The sequence below is a fragment of the Ascidiella aspersa genome, chromosome 6 (genome assembly GCF_963924565.1).
Source record: "Ascidiella aspersa chromosome 6, kaAscAspe10.2, whole genome shotgun sequence".
In the NCBI taxonomy this organism is placed as follows: domain Eukaryota; kingdom Metazoa; phylum Chordata; class Ascidiacea; order Phlebobranchia; family Ascidiidae; genus Ascidiella; species Ascidiella aspersa.
Genome location: NC_139452.1, coordinates 4,721,039 through 4,741,184, shown reverse-complemented (window position 1 = coordinate 4,741,184; position 20,146 = coordinate 4,721,039). Strand labels below are relative to the sequence as shown.

The window sequence follows — 20,146 nt, the reverse complement described above, 5'->3', positions numbered from 1 at the left end:
AAAAAAATGCCGGGAGATTTTTAAAGGCAATGCTATTTTGGTTTGATTCAAACCTTGGTTCTTTCACATGAACGAATTCATATTTAGACACGATCTTTCGAATGAAAAATAAGGTTAAAAGTTTGAAAAAAAAGGTTAGTTAAGAGTCCATATTTCGAAAAAGATGGGTACAAAAAATAACCAAAAAAGTAAAAACTAAACTTTATAGGTACTGATTTTTTACAATTTTTTTAAGTGTTTCACACAAATTGCAGCAATAAAATTACATTTCAACACATCAAAAAAATGAACAACTCCCACTGAAATTAAAAACTGATACCGGTAATAGTATATAAGTAAAAAAATGAATTTTAATTTGTTCCAAATATTTTACAAAATAATACCAATAAAAGAATAGTAAAACATTTCAGAACAAAAAAGTTAACAACGTATGTGTTTCTCATATGGTACCTTGAACACAGGTTCGCAAGTTGCCTTCATCGGGGCTGCTATGGCCGATTTCAGTCTCCACTTATTCTCCTTGGCTGCTTCTGCGTTATTATCAGCTGCTGACTTCTGTGGGATCGTGATCACGTTTGTATTCACGTTTGCTCCCTTCTGAATCAGCATCACTGCACAGCTGGAAGGACAATGTGTGTAAGGCATTGTTCTTAATCAGGGTGCCGTGGCGCCCTGGTGTGCCATTTTTAATGCTCAAGGGTACCGGTAGGTGTTTGAAATTTTTTTAAAATCAGATTTTTGCTCATTTAGTAAGCTTCTTGATACAACTGTTTGTGTATGATTAGAGAGTAGAGACCATTATATTAAATGACATTTTCCTTCGTGTTTTGAGTTGATTGTGTTGTTCCAGTTCTATTTCAGGAAAAAAATCAACGAAAATTCCAGTCGGGGTGCCTAAAATCGTTTTATTATTTTTGAGGGGTGCCGTAAGCCATAAAAAAGTTAAGATCACTGGTGTAAGGCATTCGAACGTTCCACTACAACAATATGCATTGTTGACCTCATAACAGTTGGGGAAAAGCTTTCCCACAAAAAATACTTCAGGAAAAAAAATTGCGTTTTCCGAACATTTTAAAAAAAAATAGAGATAAAAAAAGTATTTTTTTTTCAGGTGAAAAAATTACAAACAAAATAAAAACTTGGCCCAAAAAACATCAAATAATGTAACAGCTTACCTGTTATGTCCGGATTTCACGGCCAAACTCAGCGGAGTGTTACAATCCGAGTCCTGTCTGTTGATATTCGCTCCTCGCTCGACCAAATGCATGCAACATATCATTGCCCCCCTTCTGGCCGCCTCGTGTAGGGGGGTGCGGCCCGTCAGGTCGGCCGTGTCCACCTCGGCGCCGGACATCCCTGACGTCAGAAGGGTGGTCAGCTCGATCGGGTCGCAGCCCTGGTCGCCCGAGGTGCTTTCCCTAGAAAGCGAAAGGAAATAACGTTGTTTTTTTGAAAGAATTTTACCAATTTGCAAGAGCGGGCTTGTTTGGGTGTAAAGAATTTTTTTGATATGACAATAAAAAAACTGTTTTCTTCAAGGTTAAATTACTACATTATTTAATCAGGAGACACAACAAGACCTAAAAAGCAACAATAAAAAGCAACCTAAAGAAGAAAAATCTTAGTATTAAGACCAACGACATAATAAGGCGAAATAAGCAGTAATATCCGCGACAGAATAAGAACCAAAATTGTCATGGTTAGAATGTGGGTTAGGGTGAAATTGTTAGGGGAGTTAGTGATGTATTTAGGGGTGAGGTTTGGGGTTAGGTGAAAGGTTATACAGGCTTAATTCTCATTTCTGACCATTTAGGCCTTATTAGTACGGGTTTATGACTTATTTCGATTTAGACAACTATAAGGCATTAGATATTATAAGGTCTTATTCCGAACTGCATTTCTTATTTCTATATTATGGCTTGAGGACATTTATAATTGTCGATGGTTTTTGAAAACATCACAAAAAAATACAAACTTTAAAAAAAAACTCACTTTCCGATCTTGGTGTAGGCGTAATGCAGCGGCACGCGACCAAACTTATCAGCCACAGTCAAACTTGCTCCCTTCTCAATCAGCAGATCTGGAATATCGAAGAGGGCTGACGACGGTCCACTGGCGTTCACTGCCAAGTGCAGCGGTGCGTGACCGTCTGTGTCCGTCTCGCTCAAGGACGCTTGCTTCTCCAGAAGGGCGTTCACAAGGTCAAGTTCTGTTGGGGATTTCAAACACGTGGTGAGTGGGAAAAGGTAGTCTGTTTGTAATCAATCATGGGGCAAAAAAAACAGGGGAAAATATCGCGTAAAAGTATTTTAAATTATTTTGCTTGGATTTGTAACTTTAGCGGCTCAGCTCGTAATTCGTCTCTTTATTTTTACCCTCTACCTGTGGTCATTTTTTACTCAAATCCGCCGAAATAATGCAAATCTTAAAAGTTTAAAATTATCTTGAAAAATACAACAAAACAACAGTTTATTGGTGAAAATAAAGAAGTTAAAAAGCAATTAAACGTTCTTAAAGAGATACACCAGGTAAGAGATAGACACGTTTAAGCCAAGAGCTTCGTATATCTGCTCAAAAAAATCATACGTGATAACGTCAACGCAGAATGTTCAGCAAACTTTTTTTAACATTAGTCAAAATAATGGCGAAAAACAAAAATACGTCAAAACAATAAAATTTTATACACAGAAAATGTATTAAAAAAATCGATTTCGTTTGATCTAACCTTCTTCCTTCTCGACAGCGTACATGAGAGCAGTCCTTCCGTTCCTTGGATCCGGAGGAACCAGTTTGATGTCCGATATGGTTCGGAGGAGTGCTCGGATCGCAGGGAGCAGACTCTTATCACCGGGACTGGAGGATAAAAAAAGATGTGGTTTTGGGTAAATGGAAATGTTTAGTTGTTTATGGCATAAAGTTTAACTAAGCACAGTAAACCGAAAAACAGTTTGTTTGTTTGTTTGTTTGTTTGTTTGTTTGTTTGTTTGTTTGTTTGTTTGTTTGTTTGTTTGTTTGTTTGTTATATGATAAAAATATTTCGCAACCAAAAGCGTCTAAACGAACTGATTTTCTGTTTACTAAGTTCTGTACTTTATTCTTTATCATTGATGTGCAACCAGAATCGTTTGTTGGATTCAGGCAGATTCTGTTATTCGAAAGAAAATTCTGATTATTGTTTATGGCATTACCGAGATTATATTCTTAGCTTACAATCCGCAACTTTATCTTTCACAGTTTTATCGATAACATACTTTTTTAGCTTATATCGTCTTCGTTTCGAAAAAGGCGCCCTATAACCACTACACTAAATAATAGTTTTTAATAAAAATATTTGGGCGTATTTATTTAGTTGCGAGGTAAAACAAACCCAACGTTGGTAAAGAATTACAATTACCAGAAGCGCTGTTTTTTGATTATTATAAATTTATAACTATGCCTGGTAGCAACAGTTTGTATATTTGACACAAGCGTAATGTTTTTTGGCACTTCAATCAAAAACTTCGAACTATTATAATAAAAGAACAAGTACAAAAAAAAATTGTTTAAAAAACGGAAATTCAAATAATGTAAAAAAAGAACTTACAAGACTAGTTAAGGCACTCAAATATCGTAATATCATTTTCAATCAGGAAACAACGATTTGAATAGACTAACCCGTGTCTAGCCACAGCGAGTATGAGAGGTGCAGCCGGGTACTTGTTCTTCTTGTTATTGGAGCAGAAGTTTGGCTGGGCACCGACGTCCAACAGCATCTGGACAGCTCGACAGTTCCTGGTCAACAGCGCAGTGACCAGCGGGGAAGCCCCCTGCTGGTCCAAGATGTCCAGACGTGGTTTGTGACGTAACAAGCAGGCAAGAACCTTGCATTCCTGGTGGAGTTTAAAGCGATTAGAAAAATCATAAAATGTGAGTTCTAAAGAGTAATAAAATAAACATTTTTGCCCTGGCTTAAATAAAATTACTAACGAATATGCAATAGATTTTTTTTCAGATGAGAACATTTACTTGCTTGCCAAGAACAATTAAAAATATTTTTTAAGCATTTTTTGCTGTATTCCTTACAAAACATTATATAGAAAACTTACAAGAAAATGACGTAAGGAATACGTTTTATACTGTCTTATTGGTAGGGTAGGTTTCTGTAATGTATTTTTCTAGTATCATTTTTTCTCTAGCTTATGTTTCTGTAGCGTCATTTTTTCTGTAAAGTCAGTTGGTCATAACGTCATTTTAATCAACGTCATTTTGATCAACGTCATTTTACTTTTAGGTCATATTGCCATGATATCATTTTGACGCATCCGTGTCCTAACATGGTAGTTCATTTCGCGATTTTGTTTTTGTGTAATAATTTTTTGTCGCCAAGCCTTACGGTAGTGTTATTTTTTCCCGCTGTCTTTTCGCGGTAGTGTCATAACATACCTTATCAGTGTTTTTTTTCTTTTTTTTTCTAACTAAAAGAAAGTAAGAGTAATGTAAAGGGTAAAGGGGTAGTTGCTTCTTCTTCCCATTGGCCAAAAAGGTGGCCGGGAATGCCTGAAGTGTCAGTAATGGGTTCAGGTCCAGTCCTCAGAACAACCATTCTCATAGGGAGATGGTGCCGCCACTTGGAGGTAGGGCCCGAGTTGTAACTGCGCATTTGCAGAAAGTCAACTTTTCGCCTTTTTGATTGTGGTGTAAGTAATAATATAGTGTCACTATTAGGTAATAATTTTAGTATTTTACTGGCAAAAAAAACGGTGTTACCCCGGAAAAAATTGCCAGGACACAAACCCCACAGTGATTCGGTTAAAGACCACCGTCGGGTAAGTACACACCTTATCAGTGACAGCCTTGCTGAGATAGTGTGCTGCCGTCTTTCCATCGTCGTTTACATTCCTGTAGTTTCGTCGCATCTTGCCAACCACAGCGCTGACGTCAGACTTGGCTGCAAGAACAAAAGCTTCCAGCAGGGGGCAGGCGAGATCTTCCAGCTTCTTTTGCTGAGTCAGCAAAAACAGAATGACGCGGGTTAAAGGATGGTTACTTGCAAAATTGGCGATTTGAGACGAGATATTTTTGATAAAAAATACACTATATTGGTAATAATTTTTGTTTTTGTTTATAGCAAGTTAATCACAAGTAACGTTTTATGGGTGTGTTTTGTCATTTATTTGTGAGCGCATATGTTTAAAAGAATTATCTGCCATGAAAATACATACAACAATGGAAGCGATAGCTTGCTTACTTATAGCATGCAAAACTAAAGTTATTTGAAATCATTTTTTTATCCAAACAGGCAAATGTTTCAATAAATTTGCGGTTTATGTATAAAATATTCTTTTTTTCTGATTAAGCAGATATTTGCAGTTTACGTTCTTTACTAGATACACATATAGCGTTAAATTTTTCCATTGTTCTCGATAAACCATGGGATATAAAAATGGCGTAGAAAAAAAGTTTTTTTTTCGCTAGATTAATAAAAACTAACCAGTTTCTTGTATTCATTTTCAGTCGATTCTGGACCTTCTGAAGAAGACGGTTTGGGATGCTGGAAATAAAAACAAGAAATCACAAATAAATCGTTAAATGCTGGTGGTCAAATAACTGGGTTTGGTTTCAAAAAATAGTTTGGGAAAAAGTTATATGCATTGTTAAAAGCTTTCGGGGATACTAATGCATTCGTGGCCACGCACAAAGTAAACTGTTAAACTATTAAACTTCGTCCGATTATGAGAAACAATTCAACGAAAAAATAACTCAAACACAATATACACCAACAAAAGTGTTTAATGTACAAAACTTGAGATGACTCAAGTCCAAGTCAAGTCCTTTGTGCAAAAGACTTAAGTCCAAGTCAAGTCCTTTGTCCAAAAGATTTAAGTCCAGTCAAGTCAAGTCATCTTGGTCAAAATACTTAGGTCAAGTCAATGAATGTGGACGACTGGACGTATAAGCTATTTAACTTACGTCTGCAATAGATTTGGTGAGTAGTTGAAGAGGTGTGAAGCCATACTTGTTTCGCTTGGCAGCCAATTCTTGTACGGTTTGCGAAGTCTGGAAATATAAAACACTATAAATTGCACGCGTTACATGATTTTGCATGGGATTTGATATCATAATCTGGTTTGAACAATCTAAAAACATTGTGACGTCAAAATTCGCATTGTTTCAATGGAAGATTTACACAATGTAACCTGATTTGGCACAAGTGTATTGTGTATTGTACAATTTAGCAACTAATAGAATACATGTATTTTGCGTTTAATCATACGTATATGATGTAAAAAGTATATGATGTGTTTATACGTATATGATGTAAAAAGGACATGTCTTAAGCAAAGTAAAATTGTGTTGATATTAAACAACCTTTACAATCGAGTTCACGAATTAATTGAACTATAATATTTTTAGCCTCAAATCAAAAGTAAGGAGTAAAAGTGGAACATTTCTTGAATAGAACAGGATATTTCTGTATTATCGCAAGACAGGATTGCTTCTACTACAGCTTTTTGACAGTCATTATAAAATTATTTATACAACTTCGTACAAAAGGTTGTCTCATCATGATATTATTCAACGGGGTATTAATGTAGGATGTCATACTGATTTTATATGTTTCGAAAATCCTTTACAACATTGTAACATATTACAAAAGCCTGTCTTACCATATTAACGAGGCCAAACACAATGTCGGCCATATTTCCCTGGTCCCAGTTCTTGGCCAGCATATGCAGTACGTTGTCAGCTGTTGAGTTGGTGCTTCTTGGGCAGTGGGTGCCTCGACGTACGAACAACTCAACCATCGTAACGTTCATCTGGTGGAAATAAAACTTTTCTAAGTACGGTCGACCAAGGTATACGTATATTATACAGATTATACGGAGGTTCTTAAACTAGGGTCCATGAAAAATAAATGTTAGTGTATATTTAAGAAGTAGTCAATTTCTCAAAGAAAAGATTTTAATTAAAAATCGAACGGCTTTGCACTCAATGTACTTATGACTCCACTTCCCTTTTAAATTTTTTGACCGAAATCAGCGGATTTCTGAAGTCTATTTGTTTGTTATCAATCCTTAATTGTGATATTTAAATTCAGCGTAAGTCAATGACTTGAAATCAACTAACAAATGACTGTTTTTATACATCAGAAATGCATAATCTCTAACGTTTAGGATAGCGCAACCACTCACATCCTCGACTGCAAAGTACAGTGGCAGTCTTCCCCTATAGTCGGCCATGTTGAGCTCAGCACCTCGGTCCAACAGCATCTCTGCAAGGTAGAGGCTCACCGCTTGTCTGTCGCTGTCGACCGACTTGGACTTGCCAACTCGGACTGAATTGGAGGCAAGGTTGTGGATCTGGAATAAATGAAAAAACGTTGTTATAGATTTGTCCAAATGAAACTGGGTGTTAAACCTGTCAGACGATTGGTGGTACCGCGATGGAAAGATAAACAACATTGGAGTAGTTTTTAGTTTAAATCAACATTGTGACACCCTATATGCCGACAGTAACCTATACCTTACAGTAGCCAGTGGTTGCAAACCTTTTTTGGCTCACGGCACAAGCTGAATGTAAGTTGTTAGCGGCACCTTTTACTAGCATTTTCGCGCTCGCTTCGTTTGCCGGGTTCGCCACCACGTTTATATGTGTCTACAGGTGCACCAGAACGTAAAAAAAGATTAGGAAACACAGCTGAGTTAAGAAAACCAAAAGAAAAAACTGCAAGGTTGCCACGGGGTTTATGAAAAAAAAATGTTCTGCTTTTTTTTAACCGAAACAGTATAAATGCCATGGTCTACACAAAAAAAATGTTTTTTTAACTAGTCTTACTTAATACATAGCTTAAAGCTGCATATATAAAATAAATTCAAAGACTGTTTAACTTAAAGATGCACAATGCACACACATATGTGATCGAGCCCTTCTGAAGCTAATTTTTGACAAACTATTACGGCTTGTGTACATTTTGCACACCGAATACCATCGCACTCAAAGTTGTACAAAAGACGACCATCAATTACAAGACATTTTTGCAACAAGACAAAACTTAGTAAACCTACCGATCCCATCCCGAGCGCATTTTACAGCATGTTCAGGCGTTTTTACGCATTATGACGTAACACTGCATGTTGCCATTTCCTAATTCAAACCACAACAACTACAACAAAAACTCAGCAAACCCACCGGTCCCATCCCGAGCACGTCTTGTGCGTTGACTTCTGGTTTGTAAGCTTCCAGCAAGTAAGTGACGTGGTCGACCAACTTCCAGGTGAGGGGCTCCTCGGCCAGGAGCCGGGCGATCAGGGTCCGGCCCCTCTCGTCCCTGAAATTGGGGTCGGCGTGGTGCTCGGCCAGCAAGTGCGCCGTCTCGCGGAGGTCCTTGAGCAGGGCGACACCTATAGGTGGCATCTGGGAGAAAAAGGAGTCGAAATTGTGATTTATTTATTTTTGCTTTGTATATACAAAATACGGTATTAATAAAAAATAATGTAAATGCTAGGATGCTTATTTAGTGAAAAGTCTTTGCAGAGGGATGAGTAATAATTAGGGCCATTTTTATTTTAACTTAAATATAATTTTTTTACTTTATTTTTATCAAATTTTAACTTCATTCTAACCTAACGATTTTGCTTATTCATTCTAACCTAACGATTTTGCTTAATTGCTTATTTGTAGAGGCTACAGTTCTTCCTTAAATCAATGCCAGTTACCCAACAAACATAATATTTTGTCGATTTCAGACCCAAACGTAAAATTTTCTCGAAAAGTCAAGGTGTTTTATGGATTTAAAAAGTGCTTCGTGTTTTCTGGCATTAGACTTAGCTTGCTTAGACATTTTTGTATTACAAATTCCTAAGATCCAAACTGTTGATCTTTGAAAAGACCACGTTTATGAAGATGAAGTGTTTTATAAGAATTATTTAAATACGTAAAAATAAATAAAAAAATGGACAATTTGCTATAAAAGTTACTGCTGATCCAAGTGGGCATTGTGACATATATCCTGACTATTAACTAATTTAAACACTTTTTTAACTGAAAAGTCATTTGTTTTTAGCCTTTTTCAGCAGTGCATAAATCATCATTGAAAATAGGACCGTTTTTTTTCTAAAATAGAAAAAAGGAGTTCAAAAATTATTCTTTATATTCGCTTTGTAGGGGATGATGGGTAATATTAGGTTTTCTAGGTAAAATAGATAGTGTTTGTGTGTGGTTAACAAGCGTGAAAGCTTTTAAACCAATTGAATTTATAATTTTAGTGACAACCAATTGAAACACTCTTTTAATCGGAAAGCCTAAGTGTTTTTATATTGGGTTTCGAACATCCAAATTATTTTACAAGTTTCAATTCCATTAAGTTTTTAATTTGCAACTTAATAAATCTCAACATATAAAACTACTGCAGTCGGAGAACCAATAAAATCAAACATTGATTCAATTTTGGGGCGCGACAGATAGCAGTAAGCAAATTACAGAGCTGCAGCTATATACAGGAAAACCATTTCATTAGTTTTCACTTGCGATTTGCTTACCTTTCTATCGTTGTATACGTCAGGGTTAGCAGAAGCTTGTAGCAGCACAGATACACAGTAGTACCATCCATATGCGGCGGCGTAGTGGATCGCCGTATTGTTCGACGAATCAGCAACATTAGGGTCGGCACCTTCAAGCAACACAAGGATGAAGTTGCGATAATTCGTAGTTTTAATGATAGCCAAAATTAGGTAAATAACAGCGATGTGATACAATTTAAATTTAATTATTGACAAACAATGACAATAAGCTATAGTATAACGCAACACGACAAGCAAAATATGAGAAATGCCAGTTATTTGAGCAATTTTCTAAAACAATGAATGTTTGTTTGTTTGTTTGCTAAATCCACACATTTTTTAATGATTTTTTTTACAAAAGTCATTTAAAGAGTTAAAGACTTTTTAAAATTTAACGCTTAAACAAAATTTAAAGCTTTTAAAAAATCTAAAATTATTGTACTGTATTTTTAAACGACTTAACGTTTGTATTTACGATCTCAGAACAGCTATACCACGGATATGCAAATGTGAAGTATGTTTCAGTTGTTCTACAAGGTACCTTTGTGCAGTAGATAGGTGATGACTGGGTAATGTCCGTTCATTGCAGCGTGGATTAAAGCTGTTCGTTGTAGTTTGTCGCTCACCTCAATGCTGGCTCCACTCTGTATACAATATCGCCATTATATCTTGTAAATCCTTACAGGATACCAGTGGTTCTCAACCTTTATAGCCCATGTACTCAATTACTATTAGCATAAGTTTTATTGACTCAGTAGTCAGTAATAAAATATTAAATGAGTTAACACCACAAAACCAATAACAATTTATTCATGAAAGACTTGTCATTTTACTTCTGTGGTCTGTTGAAGTTAACAGAAAGGTCTAGCAGTTAGTTATGTGCATAACATGTAGGCTATTTGTACAAATAGTAATTCAACAAACAATGCCAAGTTTATTTGCAAGCGGACTTACTAATAAAGAACAGGTTTAACAGTGTCAAACTGCTGAAAAGCAACAAAAATATCAACTTTTTATATTTATTAAAAAATAATATTGACCATAACTCATAGGCAGATAAATCGGTTGACTAATCCCAGCGAAATTTATCAAAAATTTCCTAAATATTTCCTTTTAAGTATCAGTTTTACAACACGAACATCATCCCGTCAAATGTCCTCACCTCGACAAGAGCTACACATGTTTGTACGTGCCCAGCTGATGCAGCCAGCATAAGTGGAGTTGCTCGAGCCTTTGACACGCTCAGAGGTTTGTTCAGGTCAGCTTTGTACTTCGCAAGCACCTCGATCGCTTTCTGCAAGTGAGAAAACACAGAAAAATTATTGTCAAAACTGTGGCACACCTTTTAATGGCGGTAAACGAGTAGCTTTCAGGTCACATTCACAGTTTTAAAATGTAATGTAAGCGTTATTTAATGTTTCTTTGTAATATATTACACACAAATAAAGTAACGTTTGCAATAGGAAATGGATCTATAACATTTAAAAAACAATATATACTCATCCTGGGACGGTTAGAAACCTTTTTAGCCAACGAACATGCAGATGCTTTTTGGCAAATTTTTGACCCATTGAACTTAATAATTTTGTATAAGTTTCGAAATTAAATAACTTTACGAGGCAACAGGGTGAACAGCACACTCAACACCGATTTTTAAAAACACATATGACCGAACATATGTAAATTTACACTGGGAATGTTAGATACCTATTTTATTCGGATATGACATATTTTTGAAAAAAACTACCGCGCTGTGATAAAATTTGGTCAAAAATTAACATTCTAAATTGAAAACTTCACGTTTAATCACAATTAGGCTGAAATGCTTAAGTTACTTTCATATATGATCAGTGTAGGCGGAGTACCTATACCATCACCTACTAAATGATAAACCTACTTAACACAGTAACTCTACTTTGATAAAAAAAAAAACGCTGGCTCTACGTTGGATCACGATGAGGCTAAAATGCATAAATTAATTTAATATACATCAGTATAAAACGAGTACCACTACTTGGCATCGGGTATCGCCTCTGATCCGAAACCATAGGTTAAACGTTAAACCTGCTACAAACAGTAATTTTAATTCAGTCAAAGACAGCGCCAGCTCACCGCATGTCCATTCATAGCGGCGTAATGAACAGCCGATCTATTGTTCCTGTCAGGTCGCTCAACCACATTGACCACGTGAAGCACTTTGCTGTTGGTTGCAGTTCGAAGCAGCAGGTCTACGTTCTTATCACGACCCGCTTCTGCAGCTATCATCAGGGGGGTCATGCCCCCTATGTCCTGCTCCTCGATGCTAACCCTGGGGGTGAAACGAATGTGGGTGAGTGGGTGAAAGGGGATTTTTTGTAAGAATCGCGTGAGTGAGTTTTTTGGCGAAAAAACGTGCTTCGTGGGGATTAGAACAAGTGTTGTTACAAGTCATTTAAAACCAAAGTCTCAGTCGAGTTAATATTACAGCAAGTCATGTCAAACTCATTAATGTGAAAATGAAACGTTAAACTATTAAAATCAATAAACTTGTCTAATTATCAACTAAAAACTAATAACCTCCCCCCATCCCCCGACATTTAGCGAGCTAATTGTTGACGTGCAAAAAATTAAGATAAATAATTCATTTTTTATATAAAACTGTAAATTCAAAAAAAAAATAATTTCAAACGCAAGTCATTTGTCCAAAAGACAATTTAAGTGTCAAAATCATTTACCAGGGCCTACAATCAAGTCACTGACTTAGTCATTACAACACTATTTTGAACACTTTCACATCTTTACAAAGGATACACAATTTTTCTGTTTTCAGTGTTTCTTGTACTTTAAAGGCCATACTTTTTATTTAGTAATTTTATTAGTGCCATTATATATATATAAAAAAACTAATAAAAAAATTATAATTTTAGGGAGTACTTTTAGCAAGAGACTGTTATACAATCTTCCGATCAACGTCAAATAAATTGCAATTATATGTGGCGTGTAAAACACCATTTAATTTAAAGATGCACGTCGTGGTCAATATTCTCAGTCATCTCATCCCATAGGTTTTACGAAAAACTCTAATTTCTTAACATAAAGGGTCGTACTTTGTGATGAGGAACTCCAGCGGTTGAGTAGTACTACAAGCTGCAGCGTAATGAATGGGTCTACGGTTCCTCCCGTCCATGGTATTCAGGCATTCCTTGGCTGCCGATATCAGCTGTTTGAGGCAAGTAACGCTCGGATTGCAGGCCGCGCAATGAACCGGTTGAATTCGGTGGCTATCACAACTCTTTTTCTTGGCGTCTTTCACCTGAAAAATAAAATAAAATAAAATAAAAATTATTTTTTTAATTTAGAGGATGTTTTGTAAATTTAGAGTTTTTTCTTCATTTTTGTTCGTATCTTTAATTTATCTTTTAAATAAAACATAGACTTTTAAGTTCCCTGCATTTGTCTATGTTAAACGTTTTTTTTTCTACATTTTTTTGGAGTTTAAAGTAATTTGGTTTGGCTGTTTCACCTAAATTACAACGAAAAACGTTAAATTCAAAACAATTTTATGAATTCGGAGGAACTTGAGTCCTTATTTTTATCTTTTGCAAAAACTAAACAAAAACTTCTAAATTAAAATTCAAAAAAAAAATGTTTTCATTATGACGTTTGATATTTTTTACATACTTTATTCGAGGTAAATGACTATTGATATAATAGCAGAGGTAAAATATGGAAAAATAATATAACAAAAAACTATTAAAAATTAGTAGCTCAAAAACTTGCAAATCACAAAATCACTAACTTATTCCCAATTTAGTTTAAAAAAAATAAAATAAATCAAGTTCAAGTCTGCCCGAGATAAAAACAACAATACTCACATTAAAAGTAGAAGGCACCGGTTCATCACAGTAAAGGACCAACTCATGAAGTTCGGTCATTCCGTGTCCGGCACCGGTTATTCCCCCGGCAGAGGGGGAACCCGACGAGGCCCCGAAAGCGGCCGAGGTGCCCTGGGTTTCCTGGCGCGAGGCCCTGATCAGGAACTGGGCGGTCTCGACGTGGCCCATTTCAAGGGCGCGGTAAATATTGTCGAACAAGAGTTCCTGTTAAAATTTAATGCACTTTTAAGCATTGAGGTTAGGGAGCTAGCTCCGTCAGGCAAATATAAATAGATAGAAATCGCTCTTCTGGTTTAAACGAAGTATAAGCCAACTCGGTGTCCGACGTTGCAGTTCTGCACCGGATGACACCGTTGCGTCACAGATTATCGCATACTTCAGCGACGACTAGATTTTTGTAATCTATAGTCTTCTGATTTTATTCTTTTTAGTATATAGGTTGGCTAACATATTTCTCGTTTTAAGCAACTTTGTTTCGTTTACACTGGAAGAGCGATTTTATCTATTTTAACAATGGAAGTTAGGGGAGGTTAGAATAAAACAATAATACACACAGAATTGCGAGAGATGATCTGTTTTGCCTGGTAAAAATAAGGATTTCACAAAATTATAGTTAGGAGCCGATAAATCAAATAATTAATTATAGACACGAAAAAGAGTGTAACAATAAAAAAATCGCAAATTGAAAAAGCTAAAATCAAAATATTTACTAATTAAGTTATGGTAAACATTTACCTTAAATTTTTTTTTATTTTAACTTTATTAAAATCAAATGCTTCAGTGGTATGTATTGCGGTTTACTCGAAACCATTCACGTATATGTTACTTCTGCATGTGTCAATATTATCCAAACGACTAAACTTAATGGTTTATAAACAGAAATCCTAATACTGCATAACGTTGGTTTGAAAATCGGGGTAGTTCGCAACACTTCTCGATTTTTTGCACAATCCATCGAACGATTAAAAAAAATTACCGATAAAAAACCGCGAACAGATCCTATACGAATTTACTTCATTAATATGCTCAAAGCAGCAAAAGAGATGAAAGTGAAAGGTTCAGCGGAAATTTTTCACGGATTAAGAAACAAAAATTTGCTTTGGCGGCAACAAGCTCAGTTACCTTCACTTTGTTTCATAAATTTATCTTTTAATTTAGAAATAACAGCGTTGGGACCACAAAACTAAGGCTTAAATCCTCATATTAATTTGGTATGATCGGCACCGATACCACCCTAGTATCGAATGAGTACCGATACCGTCACTTGGTATCGGGTATTGGATCCAATCCGATAAATTATCGTACATCCCTGCTCGTGAATATCCTTAATACTCGGATTCGAATTTCCTAAAATACATTCATCAAACCTCGTTTTCTTGGTAAAACAAACATGGCGGAGTTTAAAGAAAAACCATAGCAGAATTAGAACTAGGAATTTCTCACCTTCATATCAACGTCCTTGCCTTTTGGATAGACGTCCATGAGAAGTTGCAGCATATCGGGACTGACTCCATACGAGCAAGCAAAGTAGGCGATGTCAGCCGCGAATTGCTGCGACGATTCAAACACAGCTTTCGTGTCCTAAGAAAAAAATGTTTGTTGGTCTTGCTTTATTTTCATGAAATTATTTATGTCTCTAAAAATGGTTCTTGAATTTTTTTTGTTTAACTTCTTTATTTTTCCATATTTACCCCCAAAACAGTCTCCGAAATACAAGGACATACGTTGAACGGGTTTCCATTTATTAAAAATGTTCGCATGAAAATGTTGTTTTTTAAACCTACAACAAACATTATGGCGTTACAACTATTAAGTTTGGTTTTTGAAAAAAATTAACTAATAAATTATTTGAGTAAATTACCTTGAGAAACGCGTGGTTCCCTTCTTTCATTCCCTTGCTAATATCGACTGGTGATAATTCTTCTCCTTTGAAGCCGTTTCTACAAAGAGTTAAGGGTATAAAATTTGGTTTTGAACAGGATGATGATTTAGAAGGCCCGGGGGCCAAACTAGGCCGCGTATTCCCTAAACAAATATAATAAAATAGGTTTATAAACTAGAATGTTAGTCGGACACAAGGTTAACCTAAAATATGAAGTTTTACACTAAACGACAATTTCACAAAGCTCATATATTTTGATAATATTTTTAAATTAACATAGAGCTAGGGCTCAAATCCGAAGCAAGATTTCTCACTGGGTGTCGCTGGAGTTGCGTAGCATAGTAGGGGGATCCCCGTCGGGCTTCATGTCGATGTCTGAGAGCTTGTTGAGTTCGGCGGCCAGTGATCGTAGCACACCTGAGTGACCAGCACGAAGGGCGTAGTGGAAAGCTGTTAGTGGAACGTCAACCGATCTTGTCTTGCATAAAAGCTGTGGATAAATATAGATTTTAAAGCGTGGGTAGGGGTGTACGATAATTTTTCATACTGATATGAAACAAGTTTTCGAAAAAAACATGACGCCTGATTCGATTAAATGCATAGTTTAAAATGACTAAAATTTTAACGCTTCGGGAATAAAAAAATTTTAGGTGACTGGTATAATCAAACATGAAAAACTTTGGAAGTTAAAAGCAGTCAGTGTAACAATGTTAACCGATCGTGTCTTGCACAAAAGCTGTGGAAAATAGGTTTATGAAGCGTAACTAGGGATGTACGGGAATTTTTCGTATTTTTTCTTTGGAGAAAACATAGCGTCCGATTTAATTTTAAACGACATCATCATTCACCACAATGGCAAAACGAACAAAATATAAACGTTTCAGTTCTAAAAAAACAGTCTGGCCCAAAACCAAACTAGGTGACTGGTATGATCAAACAAGCAAAACAAAAATTAAATTTGCAAAGGTTTGTTTTTAGGTTATACAAAAATTTGGTTAAGCTTTTTTAAAACACCTTTCAGGTAAAATATGGTTGTGCCGCTAAATCGAAAATATTTAATTACCTGTACCAGTATGTTATCGAATAGCAGTGTGGTAAACAAGTCATCTTGAATAGTATTTCGTCTTAGTTAAGCCATTTGTAAAATAACCCAAGTCCCAAGTCATCAGTTGCTCAAGTCAAGTTCAGGTAAAGTCATTGATATAGAAACAACACGTTAACCTATTAAAGTTGGTAAATTTTTCCAATTATGAGTAATAACTCAACTTAAAAGCAACAAACCTAATAGTTCTACGCGAGACACTTAGAATAAGTTATCCTGAAACAGTGATCTTTACGTGCACTCAAGTCAAGTCAATGAACAAGACCACATAAATATCGGAAGAATCGCCTCAGATCCAAATATATTAAAAAAATCGTACCGGAGCCATCTTTGGAGCTGTGCTGAATATTGATTCAAGTTCACCAACATCTTGTAGAATGGCCGCTCTGATGGCCAGCTTATCCTTCGGCAAATGAGGTTCCGATTGCCTGCAGGTTGATAAAAATAATAATACTATTGTTTATATTGGGATCTAAGCAGTGTTTCCCCTAAGGTAGAGAACTGCGCAATGACGCAACAGCGCAGCCACAACAGACAAATTGCGCAGTAAAATTCTTTGTGGCGTTAAATTTTTCACGCATTAATCTGCCGCGGGCCCCTGCCAACTCCGTCTTAAAATATTCTTGCGCACTACAAATAATATTTGCCCAGTAGAAGATTTTCCAACAGGGAACACCGGATTTAAGCCTGCTCCAACACTGCTGGAGTTTTTGGTCTTTTATCTATAATTCTAAAATCCAAACAGAACTACGTAGAATGATCTAAAAAAAAGGGTAGAATGATCTAAAAAAAAATTATTTAAAACGAGCAAAACAATATAGTTACGCAAAATGCATCAACAGTTCTGCTTAAAAACTTAATTCGAATGACTTAATGATTGCGCTTTACAACATAAATTCTGCGCCTGAAAAATCACTGCAGAAATGAATGACTTAAATAATTTGCTTACTGTTATATGTGCAGGTAATTACGTTGATACCCCAAACACTCCAAAATCGACAGTGTCTTATAGAAAATTGAACACACTTTATCTCATTAATATACACCTCAAGTCGAAGGCCGGGTCTTTGGTAGCCACCTCTATTGCTTGATTAGGAACAAGGTTTTCGTTAGTGCGATGAGGTTTGGGCTGCATCTGTTGTGCCACCTCAGGGTTGATCATGTAACGAACCGCACCATCAGAATCTGAACTCATTATGTGGGCGTCCTGAAAATAGAAGCGGCTTTTTTGTGGTGCAACAAAGATTTTTGTTCAGAGTAGTAACTTCAGCTTTGAATAGGATATGAAAACAAAAAATACTGTGCAAATAAAATCTGTCTAAACACTATTTTAAATTCAAACAATATAATAAAAACTTATAAAGCATGAGAATAGCAGATAAAACTATGTTAATAAGTAAGTAAATTTAAAACCTAAATTAAATATAAAAAAGCGAAATTTAAAAAATTTCTTAAAAACAAAGACATGAAATGTATTCTTTAAACTAATTTGGGTAATAATGATCATCATGGAACCCCCAAATAAGGCACGTAACATCGATAGAAAGTTTGCCTTTTTATCTAACCTTCATTGGCAGTTGATTTTTAGGCGGTCGTCCACGAGGTCTGCCAGTAGTAGATCCAGATGCACCACTTTTAACCTGAAATATAGTAACAGTTAAGCACCGTTCCAAAAAAATTAGGGCTAAAAATTGTTAATTCATAGAAAAAAGGTAAGTATTAAATCGATTTAAAATTAAGAAGTGTTTCAAAAAACTATAGCATAATAGTTGGAGGTTGTAGTAAGACGTAGTAAGAATATCAAATGTCTAGATAACCTTTAGTGTTGCCCGCTTTATTAACATGCAAATAAAAAAAACGATTGAAAATAAGTAACTAGCTAGTATCTGAGTGAACTTACCGGGGTATGTTTCGGTGACGAAAGTCGAATGGTTGATGCAGATGAGCCGGAAATGCCGATCTCATATTTCTGTGACTTCCGCTTCACTCCTGTAGTGTGCATGCCCGGGATTTGGATCTTGCCAAGTTTCCGTGTTTGGTCGCCGTCTTTCGACTGCTTGCGCTAAAAAAAGGCAAAATTAAATTCGAAAAGTTACAAAAGTGATCGACGTTTTTTAGTGGTGGGCCAACACCAAACTCGGAAAGGTCACTGCGGGCCGTTAAATTTTAACAGTAGACTTCATGCATCTTATAACAACGGCAACGACTGTTAATAACGATAAAAGTAGGGTATTTTGCCATTAACACTCGATGGAGGAAACAAAATTTGCGCAAAAAAAAAGGCTTTTAGTTGATTAAAACAGCTAAAAAAACCTGGGCCTCGTGCCCAGTTTGTAAAATAGGTCTAACATGATTTGCGTTGACGGTACGGGGATCTGGCCGGCAGGCCGTAGGTTGCCCAGACGACCACCCCTGAGTTACATCATAACAGAAAATACATTAATATACAAGAAAAGCATTGGTACAGGAAAGGCAGATAACTTACATCCAAAAATAATCTTATAGAAAATTTAATGAAAAATTTTTTTTTTTTTTTTGATTGGTAGAGGTCAGCAGTTTTTTAATCCTATTACAGGATTCACATACATTTTATAAAAAAAAAAAAAAATTTAAAAAAAACTTGTAGGTTTTTGAAGACTAAAATTGGATCTTTCGGCAATTTTTTAATATAATTCGAAAACAAAGCAGTATAAATGCCACTGGTCAGCACAATAACAAAAAGTTTGAGATATGTTTTACAATGGCATTTTCTAAGAACATAAATTAAGATAGACATATAATATATTCAAACACTATTTGAAAACTTTTAGAAAAAGGTAGGATTTTTAAAGACTTCTTAATACACATATCAGTTCGAAGATATTCAAAGATTTATAAGGGCTCCAAGACTTGGTGGCAACCCTGTGATATGATAAAATTGTTGTAACTAAACAACCACTTTTTTGGTTAGGAATAGCCAAACATAAAAAATATTTGCAACATTTAAAAAAATCACTTGTTTATTAAAGTAACAAACCTGTGGAGTCTTTCAAACAGTTACTTTTTTAGCTAGCAAGAGCAGCTTAGAAAATATTTTTTTAAATAATCACTTTTCCATAATGTAACAAACCTTAGGAGTCTTTGGTTTGTGTGAAACGGCCAATGGAAGATCGTCATCGTCTTCATCAACTGTTAACAAACACAAAAAGTTAAACTTTTAAATGGATTGCAAAGTCAAAAAGATCAAGCAGATCGACATCAATATAACTAAGACGTTTTGATAGCAACTTGTATCATTAACTGAAAATGATTCAAGCTCGTATTGAAACGTCCTAATCAAGATAATATCGAGGACACAACAGGATATTTTAAAACATGGTAAAAAATGATAAATATTGAAAAATTTTAACAAACTGTGTTCTTTAAATCAATTGCAACAGCCGAACATCGTTTTGATTGGGTTCTTTAAACCAACAACACAGTAGTGTAACATCACAGGGTAGACTAGTTTATTGCGTGGGTCCCATGAAAAACATCCTTTTTTGACAAATATGCGGTTTACCTCTCAATTATTATATTCTTAGAAATATAAGAGAAAAAGTCTCATTTGCGTATCTTGCCTATATCTTAAGTAATGGAGTCTGACCTATACCCTAAGGCCTCAAGTAATGCTGAAATGAATTAAAAAACATATGTTTCAAAATCCCAAAATTAAAGCAATGACAACTTCACACAACACTAAAAATTCTATATTTTTTAAGAACCATAA

At 35.6% G+C, this 20,146-nt stretch overlaps 1 protein-coding gene across 1 annotated transcript in view; it reads right to left on the bottom strand.

Moving 5' to 3' along the window:
• LOC146139285 (poly [ADP-ribose] polymerase tankyrase-like) overlaps nucleotides 1-20,146 on the bottom strand; it is a 41,733-nt gene that overhangs the window by 16,209 nt on the left and 5,378 nt on the right. Inside the window, exons 7-31 of the mRNA XM_083391786.1 lie at nucleotides 19,508-19,566; nucleotides 18,299-18,460; nucleotides 17,964-18,038; nucleotides 17,445-17,605; nucleotides 16,718-16,826; nucleotides 15,611-15,786; nucleotides 15,276-15,354; nucleotides 14,858-14,995; nucleotides 13,394-13,618; nucleotides 12,626-12,831; nucleotides 11,652-11,847; nucleotides 10,702-10,833; nucleotides 10,081-10,183; nucleotides 9,519-9,649; nucleotides 8,170-8,394; nucleotides 7,173-7,340; nucleotides 6,648-6,797; nucleotides 5,950-6,036; nucleotides 5,471-5,530; nucleotides 4,818-4,982; nucleotides 3,655-3,869; nucleotides 2,726-2,853; nucleotides 1,993-2,209; nucleotides 1,176-1,418; nucleotides 451-619 (exon numbers count right to left, since the gene is read on the bottom strand). Coding sequence (XP_083247912.1) covers nucleotides 451-619; nucleotides 1,176-1,418; nucleotides 1,993-2,209; nucleotides 2,726-2,853; nucleotides 3,655-3,869; nucleotides 4,818-4,982; nucleotides 5,471-5,530; nucleotides 5,950-6,036; nucleotides 6,648-6,797; nucleotides 7,173-7,340; nucleotides 8,170-8,394; nucleotides 9,519-9,649; nucleotides 10,081-10,183; nucleotides 10,702-10,833; nucleotides 11,652-11,847; nucleotides 12,626-12,831; nucleotides 13,394-13,618; nucleotides 14,858-14,995; nucleotides 15,276-15,354; nucleotides 15,611-15,786; nucleotides 16,718-16,826; nucleotides 17,445-17,605; nucleotides 17,964-18,038; nucleotides 18,299-18,460; nucleotides 19,508-19,566 — 3,779 coding nt within the window. The remainder of the gene's footprint in view (nucleotides 1-450; nucleotides 620-1,175; nucleotides 1,419-1,992; nucleotides 2,210-2,725; nucleotides 2,854-3,654; nucleotides 3,870-4,817; nucleotides 4,983-5,470; nucleotides 5,531-5,949; nucleotides 6,037-6,647; nucleotides 6,798-7,172; nucleotides 7,341-8,169; nucleotides 8,395-9,518; nucleotides 9,650-10,080; nucleotides 10,184-10,701; nucleotides 10,834-11,651; nucleotides 11,848-12,625; nucleotides 12,832-13,393; nucleotides 13,619-14,857; nucleotides 14,996-15,275; nucleotides 15,355-15,610; nucleotides 15,787-16,717; nucleotides 16,827-17,444; nucleotides 17,606-17,963; nucleotides 18,039-18,298; nucleotides 18,461-19,507; nucleotides 19,567-20,146) is intronic.